General features: G+C 50.8%; 1 protein-coding gene across 3 annotated transcripts in view; it reads left to right on the top strand.

The window, feature by feature from the left end:
* OTUD5 (OTU deubiquitinase 5) overlaps window positions 1-25,000 on the top strand; it is a 456,714-nt gene that overhangs the window by 422,547 nt on the left and 9,167 nt on the right. For 2 of the 3 annotated variants that reach the window (XM_086940294.1, XM_086940295.1), the window contains exon 8: window positions 14,400-14,513. The exons of the other annotated variant lie outside the window; for it this stretch is intronic. In XM_086940294.1, the coding sequence (XP_086796420.1) occupies window positions 14,400-14,513 (114 nt within the window). The remainder of the gene's footprint in view (window positions 1-14,399; window positions 14,514-25,000) is intronic. 3 annotated transcript variants of the gene reach the window in all.

Below are 25,000 nucleotides of genomic sequence, written 5' to 3'. Positions count from 1 at the left end.
ACACAAGGGGCCCCCTGAGCGCAGGAATGGGCACGACACCTTTTAAATTCTGCCGTAACTGCCACCACAAATACGCGCAGAAGGTCCAGCACCCGGTCTGAAAGCTTTGCCTGCCGGTCGACCACGAGAGCAAGGACTGCAACGCCTGCTCGCCTTCACCTCAAAAACACTCAGGGTTAGAGAGAGACAGAGAAGAGCCAACTACAACATGCAAGGCAAGGGCCAACCTCCGTCGCTTCGGGACCTGGACCTCTCCAGCGACGAAGAGGACAACATCGCCAAGGGACCAGATGATTAAACGGTCGTAGAGACCGATAAGAGAACGTCTAAATAGGTAGGAGAGACGTCGATTCCTAAACCCTCGACAGAGCCTCGAAGGCCTGAACCAGACTCTCGAAAAACAGAGCAAGTCATCGAAGGGAGCACCGGCACCTAAAATTCAGGCGGCCGCAGCTGCTTCCAAGGACAAGGAGCCCAGCGGATCCTTCGAAAAGGACTCCTAGGCGGGGAAGACCGGCGAAAAGCCAAGGTCGTCGAAGCACGTCCCCGAAAAAGGACCGCTAGACTTCGAAAGACAAGCACTCCAAGGTTGCGTCGACGACTACGTCGAAGAGATCGGCCGAAACGCTAGACGCCGAGCAGGTCGTTGAGCTGGAGAGAAAGAAGCGAAGCATCGAGACCGAAATAGAGAACATCCTGCAAAGGAAGAGAGTTCAACAAGAAAATTAAAGATTCAAGATTCACGATTCCGTCGAAGCCGCCGACTGTCGCCAAAATAGAGGAAGAAGAGGAGTTTGAGGCCGAAGAGCCGCCGAAAACACCCGAACCCCAGGAACAACCGGAGGAAGAGGGCCTAGAAGAGCCCGTAGAGGCGTATTCTTCGAGGCCTTCGCCGCCGGATGACATTGGGGCCTAGAACATGGTCATCAGGAACGCAGCAACAGCTTTTGGTGTCAAGCTTGATTTTTTTTTTTTTTTTTTTTTTTTTTTTTTTGTAAGACGTTTATTAATGTTCAAAGGTACAGTACACATAGCAAAGCCTACAACCCAGCGGGCCGGCTGCAAATGAACGGTAAACGTGGGGGTGTGGGCCATCATAAAAAGGGCATGTCATTGCGTCCCTTGTGTCCCCGGTGTGCTAGGACATGGAGAAGATGATCACATTTTCTTAAGTCAAGAAAGGAAAAGTCCATAAATGACGTCTTATTTTTCTTTTTTTTCCCAGAACTGAGCCATGAAATCGGCAAACTAAACAAAACAGTTCGTATCGGTGTGTCCCAATGTTCCTATCGCGACTTCCCCACTCGAAGTCTGTCCCACAGGCACAGTGTTAGTAGGTGCCACCTCTGTACGGTGTGTTGGTTGCCGATGCTGTTACAGTGCAACTGGAGGTCAGAGGTGTGCGCGCGCAAGTGTGCCTGAACTTGGAGTGGGACAGCCCCTGCGGGCCATGGTGTGTCATCGGTCGCCGGCCTTGTTAGTGGAGCATGTGGCGTTCAGGTTGAGGAGCCTCGCTGTCGGTGTGGTTATCAGCGTCCTCGCCTGCAGCCGCCATCTGTAGTGCCGTCAGCGGCTTCTGCCTACTTCAACACGAGGGGGCAGAGAGGCCACCGTCCGCGAGCAGGGGTCCGATACTACAAACATGTAAACATATATGTGATAGTGGGTGGGGGTGGGGGGTGGAGTGTGCTTGCGGGGGCGATGTCAGCAGCTCTGTGCTTGGGGCGCGCTGCTGGGCAATGACCGCTGATGGGCGCCTGCGTGGGCGTTGGGTCGTATCCGAGGTTTACGCGCTGGCTGTTTCTCGTCTGCGTCAGGGGGGGGGTGGCGCCGCTTGCGGTGATTCCTGCGATACAGCATTAGCCCCTGTGACCCACCTCCGGCCTCACCCAGTCTGCGTGAGCCCTCTGACAGTGCCCTCCCCCTTCAGGGACCCCAGGATGCCATCCCAGAGCTGAGCTATCGGGAACTGCCTCAGGCCCGCTATTTCTTCCCGGTGGAGCGCCGTGCCTTCCGCCCTGGCCCAGTTTGTAAAGGAGGCGAACCAGTGTTTCGGGGTAGGCGGTTCCCGCCGCTTCCAGTGTCGCGTAATCAGCCGTTTGGCCGTAACGAGGCCCAGGTCCCAGAACCGTGCCTGCGTTTTGTTTAGCTTGGTTCTTTTATAGAGGCCGAGGATGCACGCCTCCCACGTGTCCGGCAGGCCCGGGCCCGTGCTGTGATTCAGGAGTGAGGTCACCTCCCCCCAGTACGTGGTCAGGGTTGGGCAGTGCCAGAGCATGTGCAGGATATCTGCGCCTAACAGGTCACATCTGGGACAAACAGCAGTGTCGACTGCGAAGTATCTGTTTATTCTATCTGGCGTTAGGTATGCCTGGTGCAAGATGTATAGTTGGATGACACGGAAGCGGGAATTGCGGGGGATGTTCACGGGGCTAGCCAGTACTAGGTTCCACTCCTTGTCCGTCCAATCCCTCCCACGGTGCGCCGCCCATTTAGCCCTAATCAGCTGCGTGGGTTTTTGCGTGTGGATAAGAAGCGCCTGCGCCAACCAATGCGTGATGTGCGAGCCTCTGCCCATTACATGTAGATATTGGACCAGGTGGTGCATCGGCGGTTCATCCTGGATGTCACCCCAGGAGTCAGTGTATGCCCGCAGTACCGATGCATGGAGTAGGAACTGCCCGGCCGGGAGTCCCGTGGTGTCAGATAACTCCGCAAATGAGAGCAGGGCTCCGTCAGAGTACAGGTCACCCATGGTCTCTACTCCAGCCGTGACCCAGTGGTCCAGATTGCGCTGCGTAACCATCCCGCTCCTCCTGGGGGTGCCCAGCAGGGGGAGGGCAGGAGCATATGGCCTGGTATTGTGCGTCAGCTTCAGACTGCGGAGAAAACATTTGCGGGCCACGGCCACATGCATGGGCAGGGGACGGGGTCCCTTGGTCAATGGGTGAAACAGGGCGCAGGTCTGGGGATGTGTCCACTGGTAGTCCGCAGTGGCCGTATCGTCCAGATGTGCATCGCTGAGCCAGTACGTCACCCATTGGAGCTGTGCGGCCAGGTAATACAGCTCCATGTTAGGGACAGCCAATCCTCCCTCCGTGGTCGGGGAGTACAGTTTAGCCAGCGCCACTCGAGGTCGTCCCGTGTTCCAGATCAAGCCACGGAGCATTGATTCCAGATCGCGGAATATCCGCGTGGGGACATACGTGGGGATATTCGCGAAGTAGTATAGCAGCCTAGGGAGCGCTATCATTTTAGTAAGAGCGATGCGGCTGGGCACGTTCAGCGGGAGGGTTTTCCAGAAGGACATCTGAGCTCGCAGAGAAGAAATGGCGCGCACCAGGTTGCCCTCTAGTAAGTCCTGTGGGTCTCTATAGATGTGCAGTCCTAGGTATTTAAACGTGGTCGGGTACCAAGCGAGCCTGGCCCCTCCAAGATGCACATCGCATTCCTCCTGATCACGGCTAAACGAGTATGCCCCGGACTTGGCCCAGTTGACCCTGAGGCCCGAGACCTCTGCGAAGGTCTGGAAGATGTCCGATAGCTCGGCTGGCACCGCGGTGAGGTCCCGCACATAAAGCAGCAGGTCGTCTGCGTAGAGTGAGACTATGTGCGTTCCGTCAGCCAATGGGATCCCCCATTCCGCTCCTCTGTCCCGTAGCAGAGCTGCTAGTGGTTCGATGGCTAAGGAGAAGAGGAGGGGGGACAGGGGGCAGCCTTGCCTGGTGCCTCTGCGCACCCCGATCCTCTCCGACAGCAGCCTTCCCGTCCTCACTCGGACACTGGGTCTCTGGTAGAGCAGACCGACCATGTCGGCAAATGCATCTCCCACCTCAAATCTGTCCAGCACGGCTCCCAGGTATGGCCATTCTACCGAGTCGAAGGCCTTCTCCAGGTCCAGGACCAGGCACCCCGATCTAGGCCAATGCGTCAGAGCCGCTTCCTGAATCCGGAAGAGGCGGCGTAGATTACGAGACGTGCTCCGCGCCGGCATGAAGCCATTTTGATCGGCGTGTATCAAAGTAGGTGCCTCGAGGGCCAGGCGGCGGGCCAGGAGCGAGGTGAAAATTTTATAATCAGTATTTAGCATGGCCAACGGTCTATAGGACCCCATGAGTGCGCCATCTCTGCCCGGCTTCAGCAGCGAGACCAAGTTTGCCTCGTTGAGCGAGTCTGGGAGTGCTGATTCTTCCATTGCTGTATTGTACAACTTGAGCAACTCCGGAACCAGCGTGTCTGAACACGCCTTAAAAAATTCGGCGGGCAGTCCATCCGGGCCAGGTGATTTGCCGTTGGACAGTGCGAAGATGGCCTCGCGTATTTCGTCCGCGGAGAATGGCGCCCCCAGGGCGTCCTGTTGTGAGCCTATAAGGGAGGGCAGCGGGATGTCCGACAGGTATTCTGCTATGTAGGCCGCCGTTACTCTCAGTTGCGACTTGTATAGGGCCCGGTAGTGTCCCACAAACGCTTGGTGTATCCTATTTTGGGTGTACACTAGTTCTCCCTCAGCCGTGCGGATGACGGAGACCGGCTCCGTGCGTTCCTCCTGCCTGACTAACCAGGCCAATAGCCTGCCAGGCTTGTCACCGTGCTGGTGCACTCGTGCCGAATGGGCCGCAAAGTTGACGTGCCGCAGCCGTTCCAGTAGCGTTTCGTGCTCCGCCCGGGCCGCCTGCAGCCGGTCACCTGCACCCTCCACCGCCTCCTGCTCCCCGCCGAGTAGGTCCGCCTCCACCCTGCGCAAGTCCTCCTCCAACTTCCACCGTATGCTCCCCTGGGTGCTCAAGCAATGTCCCCGCACCACCACCTTGAATGCGTCCCACTCTACTCTCGGGGAGGATGCTGTATCTGAGTTGTCTTCGAAGTAGTGCGCTACGCTGGCCTGCAGGGAATCTCTAAAGGGGGCATCTAGCAGTAATGCAGGTTGCAGTCGCCACGTGGGGATTGGCGGGCGCGGGCGTTCCCAGGCCATGTGCAGTGTATGGGGGTTGTGGTCGGAGTGTGTCCTACCCAGGTATTGTGAGTCAGTGATATGGGGTAACATGTCCGCTGACACCATGTATCTGTCGAGGCGAACATGTAATGCATGTGCTCCCGAGAAGTACGAGTACACCCTAGTGTTCGGATTGTGCGCGCGCCATGCATCTTTCAGACCCCACTGCGCCGCCCACTGTGTGAGTGCCCTCGTGGCCCCCTGGGGTGTCGCCTCTGGCCTCGGCGGGGCCGAACGGTCCAGCACTGGGTCTAGTACCGCGTTATAGTCGCCCCCCAGGATCCATGGGACGCCGTGCCAGGGCGCTAATTTCCCTGAGAGACGCGCCAGGAAGGTGCCCTGATCCGTGTTTGGAGCGTAAACGGACGCCAGGACCACTGGTTGCCCGTCTACGCGACCCTTCACCAGGACATACCTCCCCTCCGCATCTATGTGTACGTCCGTCATTACGAAGGGGGTTCCCGGCTTTACCCATAGCAGCGCCCCGCGGGCGTACGAGGAGTATTCAGTGGCATACAGTTGTCCCCTCCATCTCCGCCTCAGCGCTGTCACCTCCGCCCCACTCAGGTGTGTTTCCTGCAATAGCGCGACCTGCACGTTCTGCCTCTTCAAGTAGGAGTAGATTTGGTACCTGCGCGCGGGTGTGTGCATACCTCTAATGTTCCACGTGCATATTTTTATGGCAGACATTGCAGCAATGTACATTCCCCCCTGACCCTCCCATTAGCAGCGGCATCACCAAAGGCCCCAGCAGTGGCTCTCCCAGCTCTTCCGTTCCCACCCCCCACAGTACACTCAGCAAAGTTTGGGAAAACATAAGGACAGGGAAAAAAAACAGTAAAGAACAACAACCAACAGCGGGCTAACCCCACTAAAATGCCAAAAGGGCAGTGGCGGAACGGGCCACCGTCCATACTCTCAAGAGAGAGGAACATTCTTGCTTTGTTCAAGGGGCAGTGTGTGCTAAGCACAAGTTCGGCAGGATGTATGTATAGTCAGTTTTAGGGGAAGCAGGCCGCTTCCCTGAGCCATACAATACTGGACAATAGTGGCCGCCCACTGCGATCCAATGCTCCAAATCGCCCATCCTGTGTGCGACCAGGCGCATATGCGCGCTAAAAGACCACCCCTTCAGCGCCCTCCCAGCTTACCACTAGTGCCATAAGGGCATTACTCACTGTTCCAGGTGTCCACAGTTCGATCAGCTGGAAGGGGGGGGGGTGGCCCCAGCAGTGGCGGGCGCCGATTGCGCACCATCGTCCAGGCGACCACTGCCAACCCCTCCCTCGTCATGGCAAGGCCAATGCAGACATCCCCCGTAGGGTCAGTGGATCAAGTCTGAGGTTTGCGGCGTGACGATGGGCAGTTCCATCGAGATCTGTGAGTTCGGGATCCCGTATATGGCCTCGTCGTCGTCGCTGGGTACCGGTTGTTGGCCGTCCTCCTGGGCCGTCTCAAGGGAGGATGAGTTGCTTATTTGGGAGACCTTCTGCAGTGCATCGCGTTGTTCTCGGAGCATCTGGTCCAGTGTGGGGGAGAGTCCCGCTCCCTCCTCCGCGCGTTGGGACTGTTGGGTCCTGTGCCTGCGGCGTCGTCTCGGTGCTCGTGGCCTGGCCCTCGTCTCGCCTCCGCGAGAGTGTTTCGGTGCCGTGTCCGTGCCTCCGTCCAGCCACTCGTCTGCCTCCTCGGGTGTGTTGAAGAAGTAAGTGCTATCTCCCGCCACCACTCTCAGCTTGGCAGGGAATAGCAGGGAGTACTTGAGGCCCGCGGTGCGTAGTCTCCTCTTCACTGCCATGAAGTCTTGCCTCTGGCGCTGCACCTGGATGGTGTAGTCGGGGAAGAACATGATCGACGCGTTGTCTATGCGCACCTCGCCCAATCGCCGTGCCTCTCGCAGCACCGTGTCTCTGTCCCTATAATTCAGTATCCTGAAGAGCAGCGGCCTCGGGTTGGCGCCGGTGGTATAGGGTCTTGTTGGCACCCGATGTGCGCGCTCCACGACGAAGTGCGGTGACAGCGAGCCTTCGGGCAAGAGTGTCCGTAGCCATTCTTCCACATGTTCGGCCGGGCGGGTCCCTTCCCATTTCTCCGGAACCCCCACAAGTCTAATGTTGTTGCGTCTCGCCCTCCCTTCCGCGTCCTCAGCCCTGTCCTCCAGGAACTCCACTCTGTTCAGGAGGTCCTGTACGTGTCTGTCAGTCTGGGTGACCTTGGGCTCGATCTCCTTCACTGCGCCTTCCAGGGTCTTGGTTCGGTCGGACAATTTCCTATGGTCATCACGCAGGAGGGTCAGGTCCACTGCGACCCCATCAATTTTGGACTCCAGGGAGGTTCTAGTTTGCTGGAGGGACTGCTCCATCCGTTCCACCGCTGCCAGCACGCTGTCAAGCCTCGCAGCCAGTTGCTCGGCGGCCATTTTGTGTACCCGCTTGTCCGTCTTCCCCTTCGGCGGGGCCCCTCCGGTCCCGGTGCGGGTCCGCACTCCCCCGGACATGTGCGGGTGGCGCCTGTCCTGCAGGGTCGGCCCCTGGCGTTGCTCCAGCGACGGTGTCCCCTGAAGCGCTGCGTTTCTGGGTTGGGGCCCCGCGAGTGCTGGCTGGACCCCTTGGTTAGGCCGTCATTGTTGTCCCCTAGGGGGGGGGGTCTTCCAGCGGGCGGCCTTGCGCGGGGGCCTCGGCGCAGGCGGGGGGGTCCTGTCCCCTCCTTCGCCCGTGCTCGTCCCTGGCGGTCCGCGACCGCGCCGATTGCCCCCCGGAGCGCTAGTGGGTCGCGGCCCAGTCACTCCGCCTCAGTTGTAGTGGGGGCCGGGGGGGCCGGCACTGTGCGTGAGTCCGAGGGGTCCAGGCGTCGCGAACGGGTCCGACCACCGGCTCCGGCCCGGGTCACATCCTCTCGTGTGCCTCGCTGACCTTCAGGCAGTGATTGTCCCCGTGGGGGGGCCCCGCAGGCGGGCCCGGCGTGGGGCACACCGTCGCGTGTCTCCGTCTCAGGGGGGGGCGGTCAGCCTGTCTCCGGCAGTGGTGTGGCGTCCAGGCGAGGGGAGGGACGGTCTGCTGTACTGCGGGTCTTGGGGCCGCAATGCCCGGGCTATCGCTCCGCGTGGGCTCCTCTATGCTGGTGGGCGCAGGAGGGACTCACCGGGTGGCTCCGATGGCTGCACAGTGTCTCGTAGAGGGGCCCCCGCTGGTCGGGGCCGCCACGTCGCCGGCGCCTCTCCGGGGTTGATCTCCACGCCTCTCCTGCCCCAGATGTGCCCCAGATGTGCCCTCCGAAGGTCCAAGGAGCCCGCCAGCTCGCAGGGCAGCAGTCGCGCGACGGCCTCGATGTGGGGGCTGGGGGCCCACTTCCCGCTTGGTCCGGGCCCTCCGCTGGAGTCCTGCTGCGGGTCAAGGCGATCGCCGGGCCACCGGAGGTTGCCCACAGCGCGGCAGCAGCCGGCCAGGGGGCCACGGACAGTGTGGCGTGGCCTACCAGTTGGGGCCTGTGAGCTGGGCCCAAGCCTCGGTCTCTCGCAGTTGCCCCGCCGGCCAGGTGTCAGCGGATCCCGCAGGAGGTCCGCAGGATAGGTCGGGGTCAGCCTCGTCGGAGCCCCGAAACAAAAGTCGGCCAGATTGCCGAGGAGAGCTCCGGGAGGGTCCGCCAGCAGTTTCGGGCGGCTAAGGTTAAATTTGGCGGAGAAACGGCTCAGGGAAGGGGAGCTTGGCACGGAGCTCTACCCTAACGCGTCCTCCGCCATTGCGTGCTTAGCCACGCCCCCCCTTGGTGTCAAGCTTGATGAGGAAAAACAAAAGGCTGACTTCCTCTTGGAGACCCTGCTCCCCACTCAAACAAGGAGCCAGTTCCTCCCCATGCTTCAGTGTCATGGACCAAGGGAGGCGTTCAAAGACCCAGTGACATGCAGGTCAGTCACGCCTAGGACAGAGAAGTATAAGCACTCCTTTAAGGACCCTCCCTACATCCGGGGATCCGTCACAGCGGACTCAATTATTGCGGCAACAGCCAGGAAGAGGGCATACGTCCCAACATCAGGCCCACCAGCAGACAAAGAAAGCAGGAGGATGGACCTAACTGGGAGAAAAATAGAGAGGAACGCAGCGGTACACTGGCGCATGGCGAACTCAAATGCCCTACTGAACAGGCACCAGTACCAACACTGGGACGAGGTCGGACAGCTGCTCAAGCACCTCCCCGAGCAATATCAGCAAAGAGCTTCACACCTGGTGGAGGAAGGAAAGAACATTGCAAATTCTTGCCTGAAAACAGCCTTGGATGGGGCCGACACATCCAGCAGGCAGATGATGATAGGAGTCACAGAGAGAAGGAATGCCTGGCTCAGGGTCTCAGGCTTCAAGCCACAGGTACAGAACAACATTCTGAGCACTCCCTTCAATGGAGAGACACTACTGCAAGGTCCATGGGGGCCTTACAATTCTGAGGGATGAGAAGGGGTACCCCAACACGGAGACGGAACGGAAGAGGGGGAACCAGCCCAGAATGTCACACCAGACATTCCAGCAAACCCACCAGGGCGACAGTCAAGCCCAGCAGGGAAAGCAAAAACAAAATTGGCAGTACCACCATCTGGGCCAGTCCTTTTGTGGGAGGGTGAATGGACGTGGACAGACGAGAAGAGGGGGCCAACAACCCACCTCAAAGTGACTCCGCCACGTGAAGCGTGCCCACCCACGCAACTCCTCCGAGGGTGGTGCACAACAAGACCAAAAAGAGAGGGTTACACAAGCCAAACGTCAACTAACATGTAACACCAGTAGGAGGCAGGCTAAAACATTTCTTCCAGGAGTGGAAGAAAATAACTACAGACAAATGGATATTCTACATCATACAGTTCGGATACTGCATAGCGTTGGAAAAGAGACCGCCAAACAGAAAACCAAAAAGAAGGGCGCACTCAGGGAAAGAGCGAGCGCTACTCCTAGAAGAAGCACAAGAACTCCTCCAAAAGGAGGCCACCGAACCAGTCCCATTCAGAGAAACGAACAAGGGAGTGTACTCAAACTATTTCCCGGTACCAAAAGTGGACGAAACGCTAAGACCCATCCTGGACCCAAGGTTCCTGAATAAGTACATAAAGACGCAAAAATTCAAGATGACGTCCCTGCAGGAGGTCCTTCCTCAGATAAGGGACAGAGACTTCATGTCAAACATAGACCTCAAAGATGCCTACCTGCACATTCCCATGAACAGGCAACACAAGCATCTACTAAGATTTACCATCAACAAAGAACCCTACCAGTTCACAACCTTGGCCTTTGGACTAAAATCCGCACCAAGGGTCTTCACCAAATGCCTCACAGCAGTGGCAGCGTACCTGCGGAGGGAAGGGATTCATGTATACCCTTACCTAGACGAATGGCTCATAAAAGCAAGCTCCCACAAGACATGCAAAGAGCACGCACAGTGGGTCACAAAAGTGCTAACGAAGCTAGGATTCTCTATACACTGGGGAAAATACTCAATCGAACCAGAGCAAGTGAAGATCTTCCTGGGGGCACAGATCAACACCATACAGAGCAAAGTGTTCCCCAGCGACAAGAGAACACTGGCCCTGCTGAAGGAGAAACGCCTGTACCAGAAGGTGCGAGCTCTGACAGTGAGGACAGCGAGCAAGATCATGGGGATGATGGCGTCCTGCATACACCTGGTTCCCAATATACGGCTCCACATGAGACCATTCCAGGAATGGCTGCAACAACAATGGTCACAAGCTACAGGAAATTGGGAAGATCTAGTGGTTGTAACACACGCAGTGCAGGAGGAGATAACCTGGTGGAACAAGGAGAACATCACAAAGGGGAAGCCTTTAACACCACCAACCCCAACGGTGACCATCACCACAGACTCATCCCAGATGGGATGGGGAGCACAAATGAGCAAACTCAGGGTGAGGGGTCTGTGGACTCCAGCAGATGCGGTCAGACACATCAACTACCTGGAACTGAAGACTGTGTTCCTCGCCCTGAAGGCTTTCGGGAAAAAACTGTACAACCAGAGAGTGTTGATACAGACAACACAACAACGATGTTCTACATCAATAAGCAGGGAGGAAAACAATCAGTTCCACTATCCAACCTAGCACAGGAGATATGGAGATGGGTTATCTCGCTCAAAATAGACCTGCTAGCCATACACCTACCAGGGAAGGACAATGTGGAAGCGGACGGGCTCAGCAGACAGACATCAGCATCCCAAGAGTGGTAACTCAACGCACAGGCAACACAAAGGCTATTCAGGAGGTGGGGAACACCGACGATAGACCTATTTGCAACACACCAGAATGCAAAATGCTGAAACTTCGCATCCAGGCAGCCAGGGGTATGATTCCAGGGGAATGCCCTATGGATAAGCTGGTCGAAAACATTTGCCTACGCTTTTCCCCCCCCCCCGATACCCTTGATACCCAGTGTACTCAACAAGTGCAGAACCAGCAACATGACATTGATCCTGGTGGCACCACAGTGGCCAAGGCAGACCTGATACTCACAAATGATGGAAATGGCGCAGGGACCACCCCACAAATTTGGGAAAAGAAAGGACTTACTCTCAATGCAAAACGGAGAAGTACTACACCCAGAAAGCCTCAGCCTAGCGGCATGGCTCCTGAAGACAGAGTTTGCACACCTAAGACTACCCGAGAGAACCCTGCGGGTGCTACGGGAGGCAAGGAGACCTACCACACGGAAGTGCTATGTGGCAAAATGGGAGGGGTTCACACAATGGTGCAGCAAGAAGAAACTGCACAAGAAGATGACAAAGGAAGCAACGGCGCTAAGATATCTCGCGCACCTGCTGAAAGCTAAACTAAGTTCATCCTCGCTAAGAGTACACATAGCAGCGATAGTAGCCTACACAAGAGGAGAGACAGGAAAGAGCTTCTTTACATCTCAAATCTCAAGTAGTAAAAAGATTCCTGGAAGGGGCAAAAAGGATCGCACCACCTAAGAGGATGCCGCCACCGGCATGGAACCTTAATTTAGTCCTAACAGAGCTTATGAAAGCGCCTTTTGCACCCATCCTTAAGGCATCCCTACAAATGCTAACCATGAATACAGCCTTTCTGGTCACCTCGCTGCGCAGGGTAAGCGAGCTGCAAGCGCCCTACATTCAAATACATATTAATAGGGTGGTAATGAGAACTGACCCATACTTTATGCCAAAGGTGGTGTCCAGGTTCCACATGAACCAGACAGCAAAATACCAAGCTGCTTTCAAAAACCATCCACAAGCGCAGAAAGGGCACTGCACACTCCGGACGCTAGAAGAGCAGTAATGCATTACATGGAAAGAATTAATGAGCACTGGAAAACAAAGCAGTTCTTTGTGTCCTTTGCAAGCAGTTTCCTGGGTAAACCAGTGACAAAAGGCACCATCGCACGATGGATCGCACAAACTATCCAATTCTGCCACAAACAGGCAGGCCAAGAACTAGCAGAGGGGGCACGAGCCCACTCTACCAGAAAGAAGGGAGCAACAATAACCTTCCTGGCTAACACACCCATTCAAGTCATATTCCTGGCGGCAACATGGGCTTCAGTGCACACGTTCACTAAGCACTACTGTGTGGATATACAAATGAACAAGGAAGCACAAGTAGGACAGAAAGTGCTTCAACATATATTCAACAACCAACGCTCATCTTCCACCCAGCCGCCGCAAATATAACAAACCGCTACAAAGTCTATGCACAGCAAAGTGAATCCAGAAAGATTCATGCTGCAAAACGAATAGTTTCTTACCTGTCGGTGTAGTTTTGCAGCTTGAAGATCTTTCTGGATTCACTAGCGAACCCACCCACCTCCGCCAGAAAGATGAGGCGGGAGAAAAAGGTTGAAATGCAAGGAATAAGATAACAAAATACAAAAGATACACAAGATACAAAAAGACACTTTAAGAGACAAAGTGGAAAACCATTTCCTTTAAGGAAGAACTTGAATACATTGCCAAGGATTCACAAACCGAACACAAAAACAAGAAAAAAGAATCCGAAGATGGCGCCCAAAGGTGGGAGCTTCCGCAGGAAGTCTGCCGACGTCACAGGAAGTACACCAAAAGGTGGGACGTCGACGCCCGAAAAGACTACGATTCTGGACCCAACCACTAGACCGCGGAATAATTCACAGCATAGTGAATCCAGAAAGATCTTCAAGCTCTAAAACTACACCAACAGGTAAACTATTCCTTTTTTTTTTTTGGGTGAAAAATATCTTTAAGAATTCATTGTGGTTCTTTCACTCATCATTTTTAACATCTAGCAGGTAACTAAAGTGCTTTTTTGGCCTTTCTCCATAGCGTTTTAATTAGAATACCTTCCATATTTTTGAAGTGCCCAACTTATGGAAGGATATAAACATAGATCTGACGTTGATAGCCAAAAGGAACTTGGCCACGGGCTGGAAGGCTACATAGCACCACATTTAAAAGAAGATGGCAAAAAAATGTGGAAAAATGAAGCTTGGCAGACATCACAGCTCTAAAATGGGCAGAACTGGTACTACAACGTATTGCAGTCCTGTGCTGGTAGCTGTAGCAGTGAAGTCAGACTGTAGAGCTCCATGAAAATCCTGAACACTTGACTCATGCCATCAGGTTAAATGGATCTTATGTGACGCATTGAAAGGACTTCATGGATCAGTTCAGGACGATGAAGCTGCTGTGATGTCGACTGTCTTTTGGAATGGCTGTTCAATAAATTGCTTTCCTTTCATTTAACTTTCTGTGCATGTAGGTTGCTACTTACTGGTCTGCAAGATACTGTATTATGTATTTGTGCAGAGCTGACTGCGGGAGGCTGGGAGGTGTTTTGTTACATTGTTAATGTTTTAGGTTTGGCATACCTCTGGTTCATTTCAAGGTGCTCAGCAGTGTAACCACAAGGCAATTCGAATGTGAATCTCCTGTCTTCTGATGGATTCAGCTAATACCAGCAATCTTACATGGGTTGTACTGCAGTATTTGAAATACCTAATAAAGAGCAACTTTGAGAGAAAACTGGTTGAGAAAGTTGATGGACAAGGTAGAACTCAGGAGGGATAATTGAGGACTGATGAGATGGTCAAGTATAATTAAACTGCATTCCCTCTACGGTTTTTCCTGTTTTGGTGAGTTGCAACCGGTTTCCAACGCAGTGCTATGATATCTACTTTTCTTGATGAATTGATTCTTGTTAGAAGAGCATTACCCTATAAATCCAACATTGCACTTTATAAATGGTAACATTAATGGTACCTGTTTTGTAATTGACTATTAATGCCTCAAACTATCCCTAAATTAGCTAGTTGACCTATTCTGTAGCCCACCTATACCTTATATAGAAGTATTACATGATGTTTTTATTGTGCTGATCTATTGGCTTGTATATTGAATAGTGTCCCTTGTCTGCTGTTGCTAGGTACAAGTAGCCAATCCTCAACAGGTGGTGACAGAGCAACCTCGCCTTTAGTGTCATTGTACCCTGCCCTGGAGTGCCGGGCAATCATGCAACAGATGTCACCCACTGCCTTTGGTAAGTGCTTCTCATGCCCTGCCCCACTCTTCTATCAGACTACAACACTCCAGGAGGATTCTGGCCGTGTGCCACAGAATGTGAGCTTGGGTAGCTTAATCTCCAGAAAGCAAGATCACTGAAAAATGTTTGGTCAGAGGGAAGAGCTACGGGAAGTACTGCTTTAGACACGCTTTTGATGTTCATGCTTAATTAAATTTTGTGTCTTGTTTCATTGAACGTGTTCAAGTAGATGTGCAATGGCCTGTCAAAAATTCTGGTAGTGTTGCGTAACTTAGAATACCTTGGCTCTTTTCGCACCAACTATTTCTGTTTAAGACTAGCATGGGACACAGGCTATCCTCTCAACCACATAATATTCTTTGAAGCTGTAACTTGTCAAAATTTGCAACTCTTCAGTTTATTGTTCTTTTACCTTTAAAGCATTCATCTTGTGATTCTGCCATATTGTGACTCTGCATTTCTCTGCTTCAAACGTTATATTTTCTTACTTTCACTAGCCAAGCTAGAATTAGGTCTATATGTTGGTTTTGCCTGTTTGCTGACCACACTTGGGAAGTATGGGGCATTTACAATCTGTTTAAGCAGGAATATTGGAATAAATCCATTACATTTGAGCTACATTTTTAGTTATGGGAGTAATAAGCCTGGGTGTATTCGCTGCTGGGGCATAGGTGCTCTAGGACAGCAGCTCCTTCATCTCTTCCTGCTTAAAGGAGTGTAGTAGGATAGCCCATGACCTGGATATGGGATGCTTGCGGATACCCTTAAGCTCTTCAAAACTTATCACCTCCTCTTCTGCAGCACCCCACCAGGCCGCTATCGGTAGTCCACCGGTGTCCTCCAGTGCATTGCTATGCAGCGCCAGGGACGCACAACGCGTCTCTACTTTCAGCGACTTGCGGCGCTTGTGAATGCCCAACACGCAGGCCTCCCATGTGTGAATGTCAGTGAGCCCTGTGACTGAGGAGGGACCCAGGGAACCTGAGTTAACAAGGCCTGGGAAGACCGGAGGTATCTCAAAGGAGAGTACAGTGTTATAAGCAGATGAAAAAAGGTCGCACCAGTCTCCCTGAACATTCTGTAGCAGTAGCAAAGAAGTGGAGCTTGAGAAGGGCTGTGCCCATGGAGACCTGTTTAGGAAGATTTAGTAACAACTGAGCTGCTAAGTTCTGAACTCGTTGGAGTCTCAACAGCTGTGACTGAGACACTTCTAAATACAAGATGTTGCAGTAATCCAACCGCGAGATGACTATGGCTTGGATCACTGTCTTTTGAGCAGATAACGGTAGGAAACCAATAAAGGTTTTCAGTGACTTGAGGATCCCAAAACACTTGCCTGCCAAGGCCGTGATTTGGTCATTGAAGGTCAAACCAAATGCCCAGGTTCTTGACCTTGGGCTTTGGTGATTGAAAAGAACCAAGAGGCACTGGCCATAAGTCTGGAGACCAAAAGGCAGGCTTATTCCCCAGGATGAGGACCTCGGTCTTACCTGCGTTAAACTTCAGGCAGTTGAGGTCCATCCTTTGGGTATCCTCTAACACAGGCCCTCACGGAGTCAACCCCCACAGGGCGATGATTAACGGAGTGTCATTGGCATTTGATTGAACATCAAAGCAGTGACGCTCACTGATATCAGTCAGGGGGCTCATGTAAAGGTTGAATTGGGTGGGGCTTAAAGAGGAGCCCTGCAGCACCCCCTCTGACAGTGGGAGCACCTTAACCCTTTCGATGCTCATGACGAGCTCAGCTCGTCATGAGGCACAGTTGAGCTGTGCTTATGACGAGCTGAGCTCGTCATGAAACCATAGAATTCAAGGAATTTTAGCACAGGAGGGGAAAAGTCACAGCAGCCAAGGTGTTAAATTGAAAAGGTTTCTGGAAAACCTGAAAGGTACCGCCCTGCAAGAAGGATGCTGGGCATTTACTTGATTGCCTTTTAGATCTGGGTGGAGGGAGAGCGAGGCAGTGTTAGACTATAAGTGTAGAAGAGGCATTCGATCTGAACAAATTTCTCTTCTATGAGATTGTTCCATTTTTAGGTCTCGCCTATCCCATTCCGCAAGGAATGGATAGGGGAGAATTATAGTGGGCAAAATAAGTTCTCAAACCATCGGTGGATTACAAACAGTTCACGTGAACACAAGCACACGCTTTTCCCTCGCTCCCGAGCCGCCTGCCTCCGAGAGCTTCACTTCAAAGGGCTCCCCCGCCACTGCTTCACACTTCACGGCCGCCAGGCCGTGTCTCGCATTTCTACTCCCCACAGCAATGCCAAGAGCTTGTTGGTTCTTTTTTGGTTCAGGTAGCAGCCAGCCTTATGCAAATCAGCCTTCTTTGACTTGCTGCAATTGTCATAGCCCAGCCCGAGGCTCCAAGCTAAATTACTGAAACCATGTAGCTGGCCTATTTATCAATCACAAGGGGAGCTAGTCTCATTAACTAATCAGTTGCAACTTCACAGTCGATGCACGTCAGTCTGATTTTGCAGCAGGACATAATTGGGTTTCTTGGAGAACACAGCAGGCTTTTGCCCTTTCACCTGATCTTAAAAATCTACTCTCCCGCCAATGTAGTCGCATGTATCTAATGTTGGAACAATAAAATATTGCCAGAATACATTTTTGTATTTTCCTCGAGATAATATACACCAGGGGTCTCCAAACCGGTCCTGGAGGGCCGGATCCATGCCAGATTTTTTAAATTACTACATGTATCTCAATGGGGATATCCCAAAAATCTGGCATGGATCCGGCCCTCCAGGACCGGTTTGGAGACCCCTGTTATGCACATTCATTAATGAATATATGATTAAATCATTGCTTCTCGTGAGGTCCCAAGCAACCTGAATAACAGGCGTCCCATAAAAGAGCAGCATCTTTACAATGTACAGCGTGGTTACAAGAAGCAGAAGCCCTCCTGTCCTGTACCCTCAGAATAACAAAGTGCCTTCTCCTGGTGCGGTAGCTGCCGCCAGGGCATACACAGCCTTTCAGCCTCACCGCCACGGGGATTCCCTGCAGAGGTATGTGCTGTGCGTCAACAACAGAACTATTTCTTCACTTAAACCTTCTCAAGGAGTGCGTGCTTGAGCAGTGCATAGTGTCTGAGACGCTGCCGTGCCGTGGCCGGGGGTTTCACCGGCACAAGCTCAAATGATGCGCCTTAGAATGAAACAACCTGCGCGAAATGAGCGGAAGAAGGCCCCCTACGACAGGGTAAGAGCTAGAACACTCGTGTAATTTTTTTCTCCATTTTGGAATCGAGAACGTAATAAACATTGCGCGGGTCACAAAAGTATTGAAAAAGAAAATAATCTGTACACAATATAAAGTAGCTTAGCACATTTTAAAAATTATTTTAATTTAATTTCAAAAACCGTAATATCAGGTGCACACATACATTGCAATCAGGACTTATATAGTGACACATTTGCATCTCTCATCAATTCCTTGGTCCATATCGGCCTATATAAGGCCTGTTGTCAGTTTTGATGCTACATTATGAATCATGCTAAAAATTACAACGTTCCAGTCCAGTAAATCCGCTTTTAACCACTCCCATGTAAAGCTTTGCTCATGACTTCACTCCCAGTACTCCGTCTTTAGCATGTATCACTCTGGGTTAGACAAGAGATGGGCTCTTAATGGATCCCAGATATCTTTAGGTCCAGACGTGACTGGTAGGAGTTCTGCATATGTGAGTGACTGTTCTTGCCAGAGTGTGAGATCCCGGAGCCGCTTCCTCTGTCCCATCTGCACGCCACCCTGCGCGTTAAAATGTCAATGCTGTGTGCTTTCTATATGCTGCTTCTGTTTCCTCTGTATATCCCAGTAAAGCCATGATGGGGTCTGCATGCAAGGGAGATGCGATAATTTGCGACAGTGCACTAAAAATCTGCTGCCAATACTGATAGACTACACTGCACTCCCATGCCAAATGTAAAGAATCTGCAGGTGCCTGGCCACAGCAATCACTACCTATGTATCTTTGCCGAAGTCCCTTCACACATTACTTGATTTACAGACCTATCATTTTTTAGGTCTCGACCTCTGCCAATGTGTCTGGCATTGCAGATGTCGAGACATATAGAGGTGAAACGGGAAAGATGAACCAGGCGGATTACGCCATGTGCATGTGCACGTGCACGTGCTTGCTGTTTGTTGCCACAGCAATGCTGAGAGCTTCACACTTCAAAGGAATGCTCTCCCCCACCCCCCTCTGTGCAATGCCTCTTCTCTCACCCTTTCGCTATCTCCCCCGCCCTCTCACCTTCAGCCTCTTCCTCTACAGTGCACTCTCTCCCCCGCACCCCCTCCTTACCCCAACATGTGTCTCTCACACCACAGGCTGCTGCTATGTAATTTGGGGCATAGCTTTAAACCTGTTAACTAGAATCTTGTGCATCAAACGTGCACAAGCGTCAGGCATGCACAAGCGTCAGGCATGCACAAGCGTCCGGCATGCACAAGCGTCAGGCATGCACAAGCGTCAGGCATGCACAAACATAAGACATCCACAAGCTTCAGGCATCCACAAGCTTCAGGCATCCACAAGCTTCAGGCATCCACAAGCGTCAGGCATCCACAAGCGTCAGGCATCCACAAGCGTCAGGCATCCACAAGCGTCAGGCATCCACAAGCGTCAGGCATCCACAAGCGTCAGGCATCCACAAGCGTCAGGCATCCACAAGCGTCAGGCATCCACAAGCGTCAGGCATCCACAAGCGTCAGGCATCCACAAGCGTCAGGCATCCACAAGCGTCAGGCATCCACAGGCGTCAGGCATCCACAGGCGTCAGGCATCCACAGGCGTCAGGCATCCACAGGCGTCAGGCATCCGGCATCCACAGGCATCCACAGGCGTCGGGCATCCACAGGCGTCGGGCATCCACAGGCGTCGGGCATCCACAGGCGTCGGGCATCCACAGGCGTCAGGCGTCCGGCATCCACAGGCGTCCGGCATCCACAGGCGTCCGGCATCCACAGGCGTCCGGCATCCACAGGCGTCCGGCATCCACAGGCGTCCGGCATCCACAGGCGTCCGGCATCCACAGGCGTCCGGCATCCACAGGCGTCCGGCATCCACAGGCGTCAGGCATCCACAGGCGTCAGGCATCCACAGGCGTCAGGCATCCACAGGCGTCAGGCATCCACAGGCGTCGGGCATCCACAGGCGTCAGGCATCCACAGGCGTCAGGCATCCACAGGCGTCGGGCATCCACTGGCGTCGGGCATCCACTGGCGTCGGGCATCCACTGGCGTCGGGCATCCACTGGCGTCGGGCATCCACTGGCGTCGGGCATCCACTGGCGTCGGGCATCCACTGGCGTCGGGCATCCACTGGCGTCGGGCATCCACAAGCGTCAAGGGTTGTTTGGTCGGCGCACAGGCTTAAAAGTGTTCAATTTGTGCTGGTGTAGCGTGCTCCAGTGGTATCACTCTCTACCTCTTAGAGTGTTAGACATAAAAGATTTGAAGCATCCTCTGAGTAGAGGATGGCCCGCTGGGCACAGCTGACGATCCGCTATGTAGCGTTCAACATTTTTAAGGTATTAATCCAATGAGAGTAGAAGTTTCAAAAGGTATTTATTTTGAAGTTAATTGCATTCATTAGCTTCAAAGTTGACTTCATATCAATGAATTTCACACATTTTTGATTTTCAAAATTCCACAAGTGTTTGCAAAGTGTTCCCAATGCATTTCGTGCACAAAGTGCACTTCAACAGGGAAATCAAGACTAAAAAGATTAATGAACTCAGTATGAGGATAATTTCCTACTAAACTCTTAGGTAAACATAGTTGCATCTTGTTTCAAACTAGAGATGCGACGTGGTGAAGTTAGAAGTGGTAAATTAAATACGAGGTGTCGCTATATACTCTGATGATGAGAGATGTTAAAGTGAAGTTTAACATGGTAGAAAAAAGAAATAAAGATCCTGGGTGCTTAGTGAATCACTGAGAAATTAAGGCTCTAAAAGGACCTTATTCATGCATTTATCGTCGGTCAGTGCGTTCAAAGAAAGTAAAAAAAACTAGGTCACCCGATGTTCGTGAATGTTAGAAATCACTGAAAATTATGCGCTGCAGTGCTCTGATAATCTGTGCTAAAAATAATGTGCTCGTACATTAGCCTACCTGCTAATCATGCAAGGATTGTTGTAGAGTTTCCTCTGTGGTGATGCTGGGATCGAAAAAGAGCCGGCAGTACCTCCGTTAGATATGTGTTTGGAGATCGAAATGGGACTACGATTGTGATTCAACTTGAGCGCCATGAATGCAATTACCTTCAAAATAAATACCTTTTGAAACTTCTACTCTCATTGGATTAATACCTTAAAAATGTTGAAAGCTACATAGCGGATCGCCAGCTGTGCCCAGCGGGCCTTCCTCTACTCAGTGGATGCTTCAAATCTTTTATATCCACAAGCGTCAGACGTTCACAAGCGTCATGCATCCACAAGCGTCGGGCATCCACAAGCGTCGGGCATCCACAAGCGTCGGGCATCCACAAGCGTCGGGCATCCACAGGCGCCGGACACCCACAGGCACCGGGCACCCACAGGCGCCGGGCACCCACAGGCGCCGGGCACGCACAGGCGTCGGGCACGCACAGGCGTCGGGCGCGCACAAGCACCAGACAGACATCCAAAAGCGTCAGCCATCCACAATAATCAGACATAACCGCTCTTCTGCCGGGCCCACAGCAGCGCCTAGACTACGGCAACCTACTGTACTTGGGAGGAACCTTTAAGGCAATAAACCGCCTTCAGGTGTTACAGAATGCGGCAGCCCGCCTCATTTTAAAATTCCCTAAAAGATCGAACTCTAAAGCTGCCCTTCAGACCCTCCACTGGTTGCCAGTAAGAAGCAGAGTGGAATTCAAAGCCCTCTGTACCAGTCACCGTATCCTTGCTAGGAAAGCGCCAACACCACTCCAGAACCTAGTCACCAGGTATGTACCATCATGCGCTCTGCGCTCTTCGCATGGAGGCCTATTAAAGGTCCCCAGGGTGAGAAGGGCCCGCATGGGTGGACGATCCTTTCGCTACCTGGCAGCTAAGAGCTGGAATGCTCTGCCTCTTAATCTCCGCCTGGAGTCCTCAGAATCTAGCTTCCGGAAGAAATTAAAAACATACCTATTTTCAAGATAATCGGGCCCACTCCTCACTTCTGTTTTGAATTCTTCAGTTGCAGCGCGGGGACACGCTCCTGAGCGTAACCAAGCGCTTTATAAGTTTCCCTATATATATAGCAGAAGGCGTGGAGTGTGATTTATTTTACTGTCAATTTCAAACTGACTTTGTTGGTCAAAAAAAGATAAACGTCTAACTCTCTCCGACTGGAATCAGACCCCAGATACTTCTTGTTGCACGCAGAAATATGTGGGGTAGTTAACATTGCTGAGGTGCCTTCACTTTATGGCTGGATAGAAAAAAAACTGTAAGGAGGCAGTCAAAACAATGAGCACACTGGTAGTCCGGCTTCTCAGCACTCACTGTGCCCGCCCGCTCAGAAAGCACAAAACTGTCAGATAAGACGCTTTGCCTATGTGCAGGAACTAAGATCTGAATTCAGGTTTTGTGCCTTTGAAGCCAGAGGCCACATGTCCGCCTCCTTTTTGTTTGGTTACAGTGATTAACATCTGCAAATTCATTTATATTAGTAGCATAACACAGGTGCTCGAGGGGACGCATTGAAACGTTTAATCAAAATTAAAATTGCACACACTAAATTCCTCGAATACGGAATGTTTACTGTCACCCTCTATCTATCGCCCTCACACTATCCGTCTATCGCCCTCACTCTATCGCCCTCACTCTATCGCCCTCACTCTATCGCCCTCACTCTATCGCCCTCACTCTCTCTATCTATCGCCCTCACTCTGTCAATCTATCGCATCACCACAGCATCACCACTCGGGGCACCACAACATCACTCGGCGCCACCACAGCATCAATCAGCGCCACTACAGCATCAATCTGTGCAACCATTCAACAACTGGTTCAAATATGTCCTCTGAATTTTTCAAGCTTTATTACAAATGTCACAAAAAGATGTTAATATTTCACTTCTGTTCTTGGATTTTCGTCACAATAAAATACACTGAACATAATATTTACAAAAGTTATTTACAAAAGTTTAAGCTATTGCCATTATAAATTGCAATAACTTTTAAGTATTAATTATTTTAAAACAATTAAATGCCATTGTTATTTGTAATATCAGCATATCTAAGTCACGTAAATACAACACATAATGACAAAGCTATTAATTTCGCTATTTTCAAAACCAACACATAAATAACAAATTTGTAATTTACAATACCAATAGCTCACACTTTCCTAATGCGAGACCTATTACATTGCAAATGCTTGTTCTACTGAATGGTTCACCATAGAGGATGGCACTTGTACATCTGAGTCGGAATACTCTAGGATCTACTATCCTACCAGAGAAGTATCTCCAGCTGTGACACTCTTCTGCCTCAGCTTAGCCACCTAAACATTGAGCTTCTCCTCTTTCTCCTCCAGAATCTCCTAAACTTTGAGTAGACTCTACCACTTACCTTGCACTATCTCCCCAGCTGTACCACAGCCACTTGCTGATGTACCTTTAAACTTGTAAAGAGCCTGAGATCTTGGAGGCAGCTCCAGAACTCGCAGAAGGCGTGCTAGGAGTCCTTGTTAGATACCATAGTCATTGATCACTACTTCATTATTGTAGCTCCCATCACTATAGATTTACCAATCTCTCTAGATCCTCAAGACAATAGATATTATTTAAATGTTGAAGGTCTCCTGATGGCACGTTCACATGTTCTTTCTCCACTTAAGTTCAACAATATTCTTTGACCCTTTCCAAATCTTCACCTTGAAGGTTTTTGGCCATAGATGACATTAATGCATTAATAGAAATTTTGGTGAGAGATTCTGCCAAACAACTCTATTCCCTTGACTCAACTGAAGACCTCTGATCTTTGAGACCTTCCACCACCATAGAGCAAATTGCCCCTTGCTTCTGCTAGTTCCAGGACTTCCTCAACCAGCAGTGGAGTTATTCCTAACTCCTGCTTCTGCAAAATATGCTCCGGCGTAATTGCAGAAAAAATATAATTCTCATCGTATGATCTTTTTTGACAGTCTTAAACCTTGAATAATTCTGTGCTGACTGCACGGACCCAAAACATAAACTTTAGCATATTTGTAGAATCCAAGAAAATATCTGCATAGTGTTAATCATTTTCCATTTTCAGTGTAGACTGTCTGATGTATTTTCCTGGAGATTGCCAAAAAAGAGTAGCAGGACACATCTACTAGAAAGAAATCCCTTTTAATGTTTTCAACACATTGCCATAGAAAAAAGGCTGCTCTTGGGAGAATCCGCATGTAGGAATAAAAACAGCCTGATAGGCTAACACTGAAAGCCTAAAATTATATAGCCTGTACCTTTAAGGATCATAGAGACCCTATCCCACAAAGCACTGCAGTGTCAGTTGGCCTGGGAGTCGGTTCTTTTTTATGCGTAATCACAGAACATACATATAACCTGACAGCCGTGGAGGAGGGTGCCTTTCAAATTTTATTCACCCAAGTCGTCTGAGACGCGTTTCGCAGCGCGAACGCCGCTTGTTCACTCGACAGTTTTTCACTCAGGAGGCTTATTTAAAGTGACAGTGCATTGATTCTTGGAATCACGTGACTTAGTTTCGCTATGAACATGAACAAAATACTCTCTGAGTTTCCAATTTTCACGCGGTTTCTCAACTGATTAAACTAATATGCAATTTATCAAGTTCAGGCTAAAACACAACATTAAAATACATGTAAAATACATTATTGTGTATTCTAAACTTATTGACAATTGATAACGTTTTATCATCAAGAGTAGTTAATAGTAAAATACAATGGCTAAAATTTCAGTTTCTCTATAGTTGAAAGAGCTGTACCATTATACATAGCGAGTTCATCTATATTGTGCTTATAAAGTGCAAGTGGTTTAAAATCATATTCATTAGTTTTACATATTTGTTATTTTCCATACAATCCACTGAGGTATAGTTTGCTGATTTTGTCATTGTACCTATGTCTATAGACATCTTTTCTCGTGTCATTAATAGTGACTCTTTGAATTGAGTCATATCATTTGTTAAGCATTATTTCATAACCACTTTTTAACATCAAACATCCATCTCTATTCTCATTTAAGATTTGTGTATCAATACATCAGCATCAAGGATACTTTCCTTTAGTTAGTCCCAGAAATTAATCACAATATACAATTAGACTTTTCTATATGTGCAAATCACCATACCCTTGTCAAAATAATTAGTGTACATATTGTTCTTATAAAAATATTTTAAAGATATTTACAAATATTTAAAAAAAACATTTACATAAATCATCATGTTTTTATACGTTTTGTTTAGTCAATAAATAAATCTAAAATTCATCTGTGTACAATGTATATCATTCGACACGTGCTGG

This window comes from Lissotriton vulgaris, chromosome 10, assembly GCF_964263255.1.
Source record: "Lissotriton vulgaris chromosome 10, aLisVul1.2, whole genome shotgun sequence".
Classification (NCBI taxonomy): domain Eukaryota; kingdom Metazoa; phylum Chordata; class Amphibia; order Caudata; family Salamandridae; genus Lissotriton; species Lissotriton vulgaris.
This window is presented reverse-complemented; position numbering and strand designations above follow the sequence as displayed.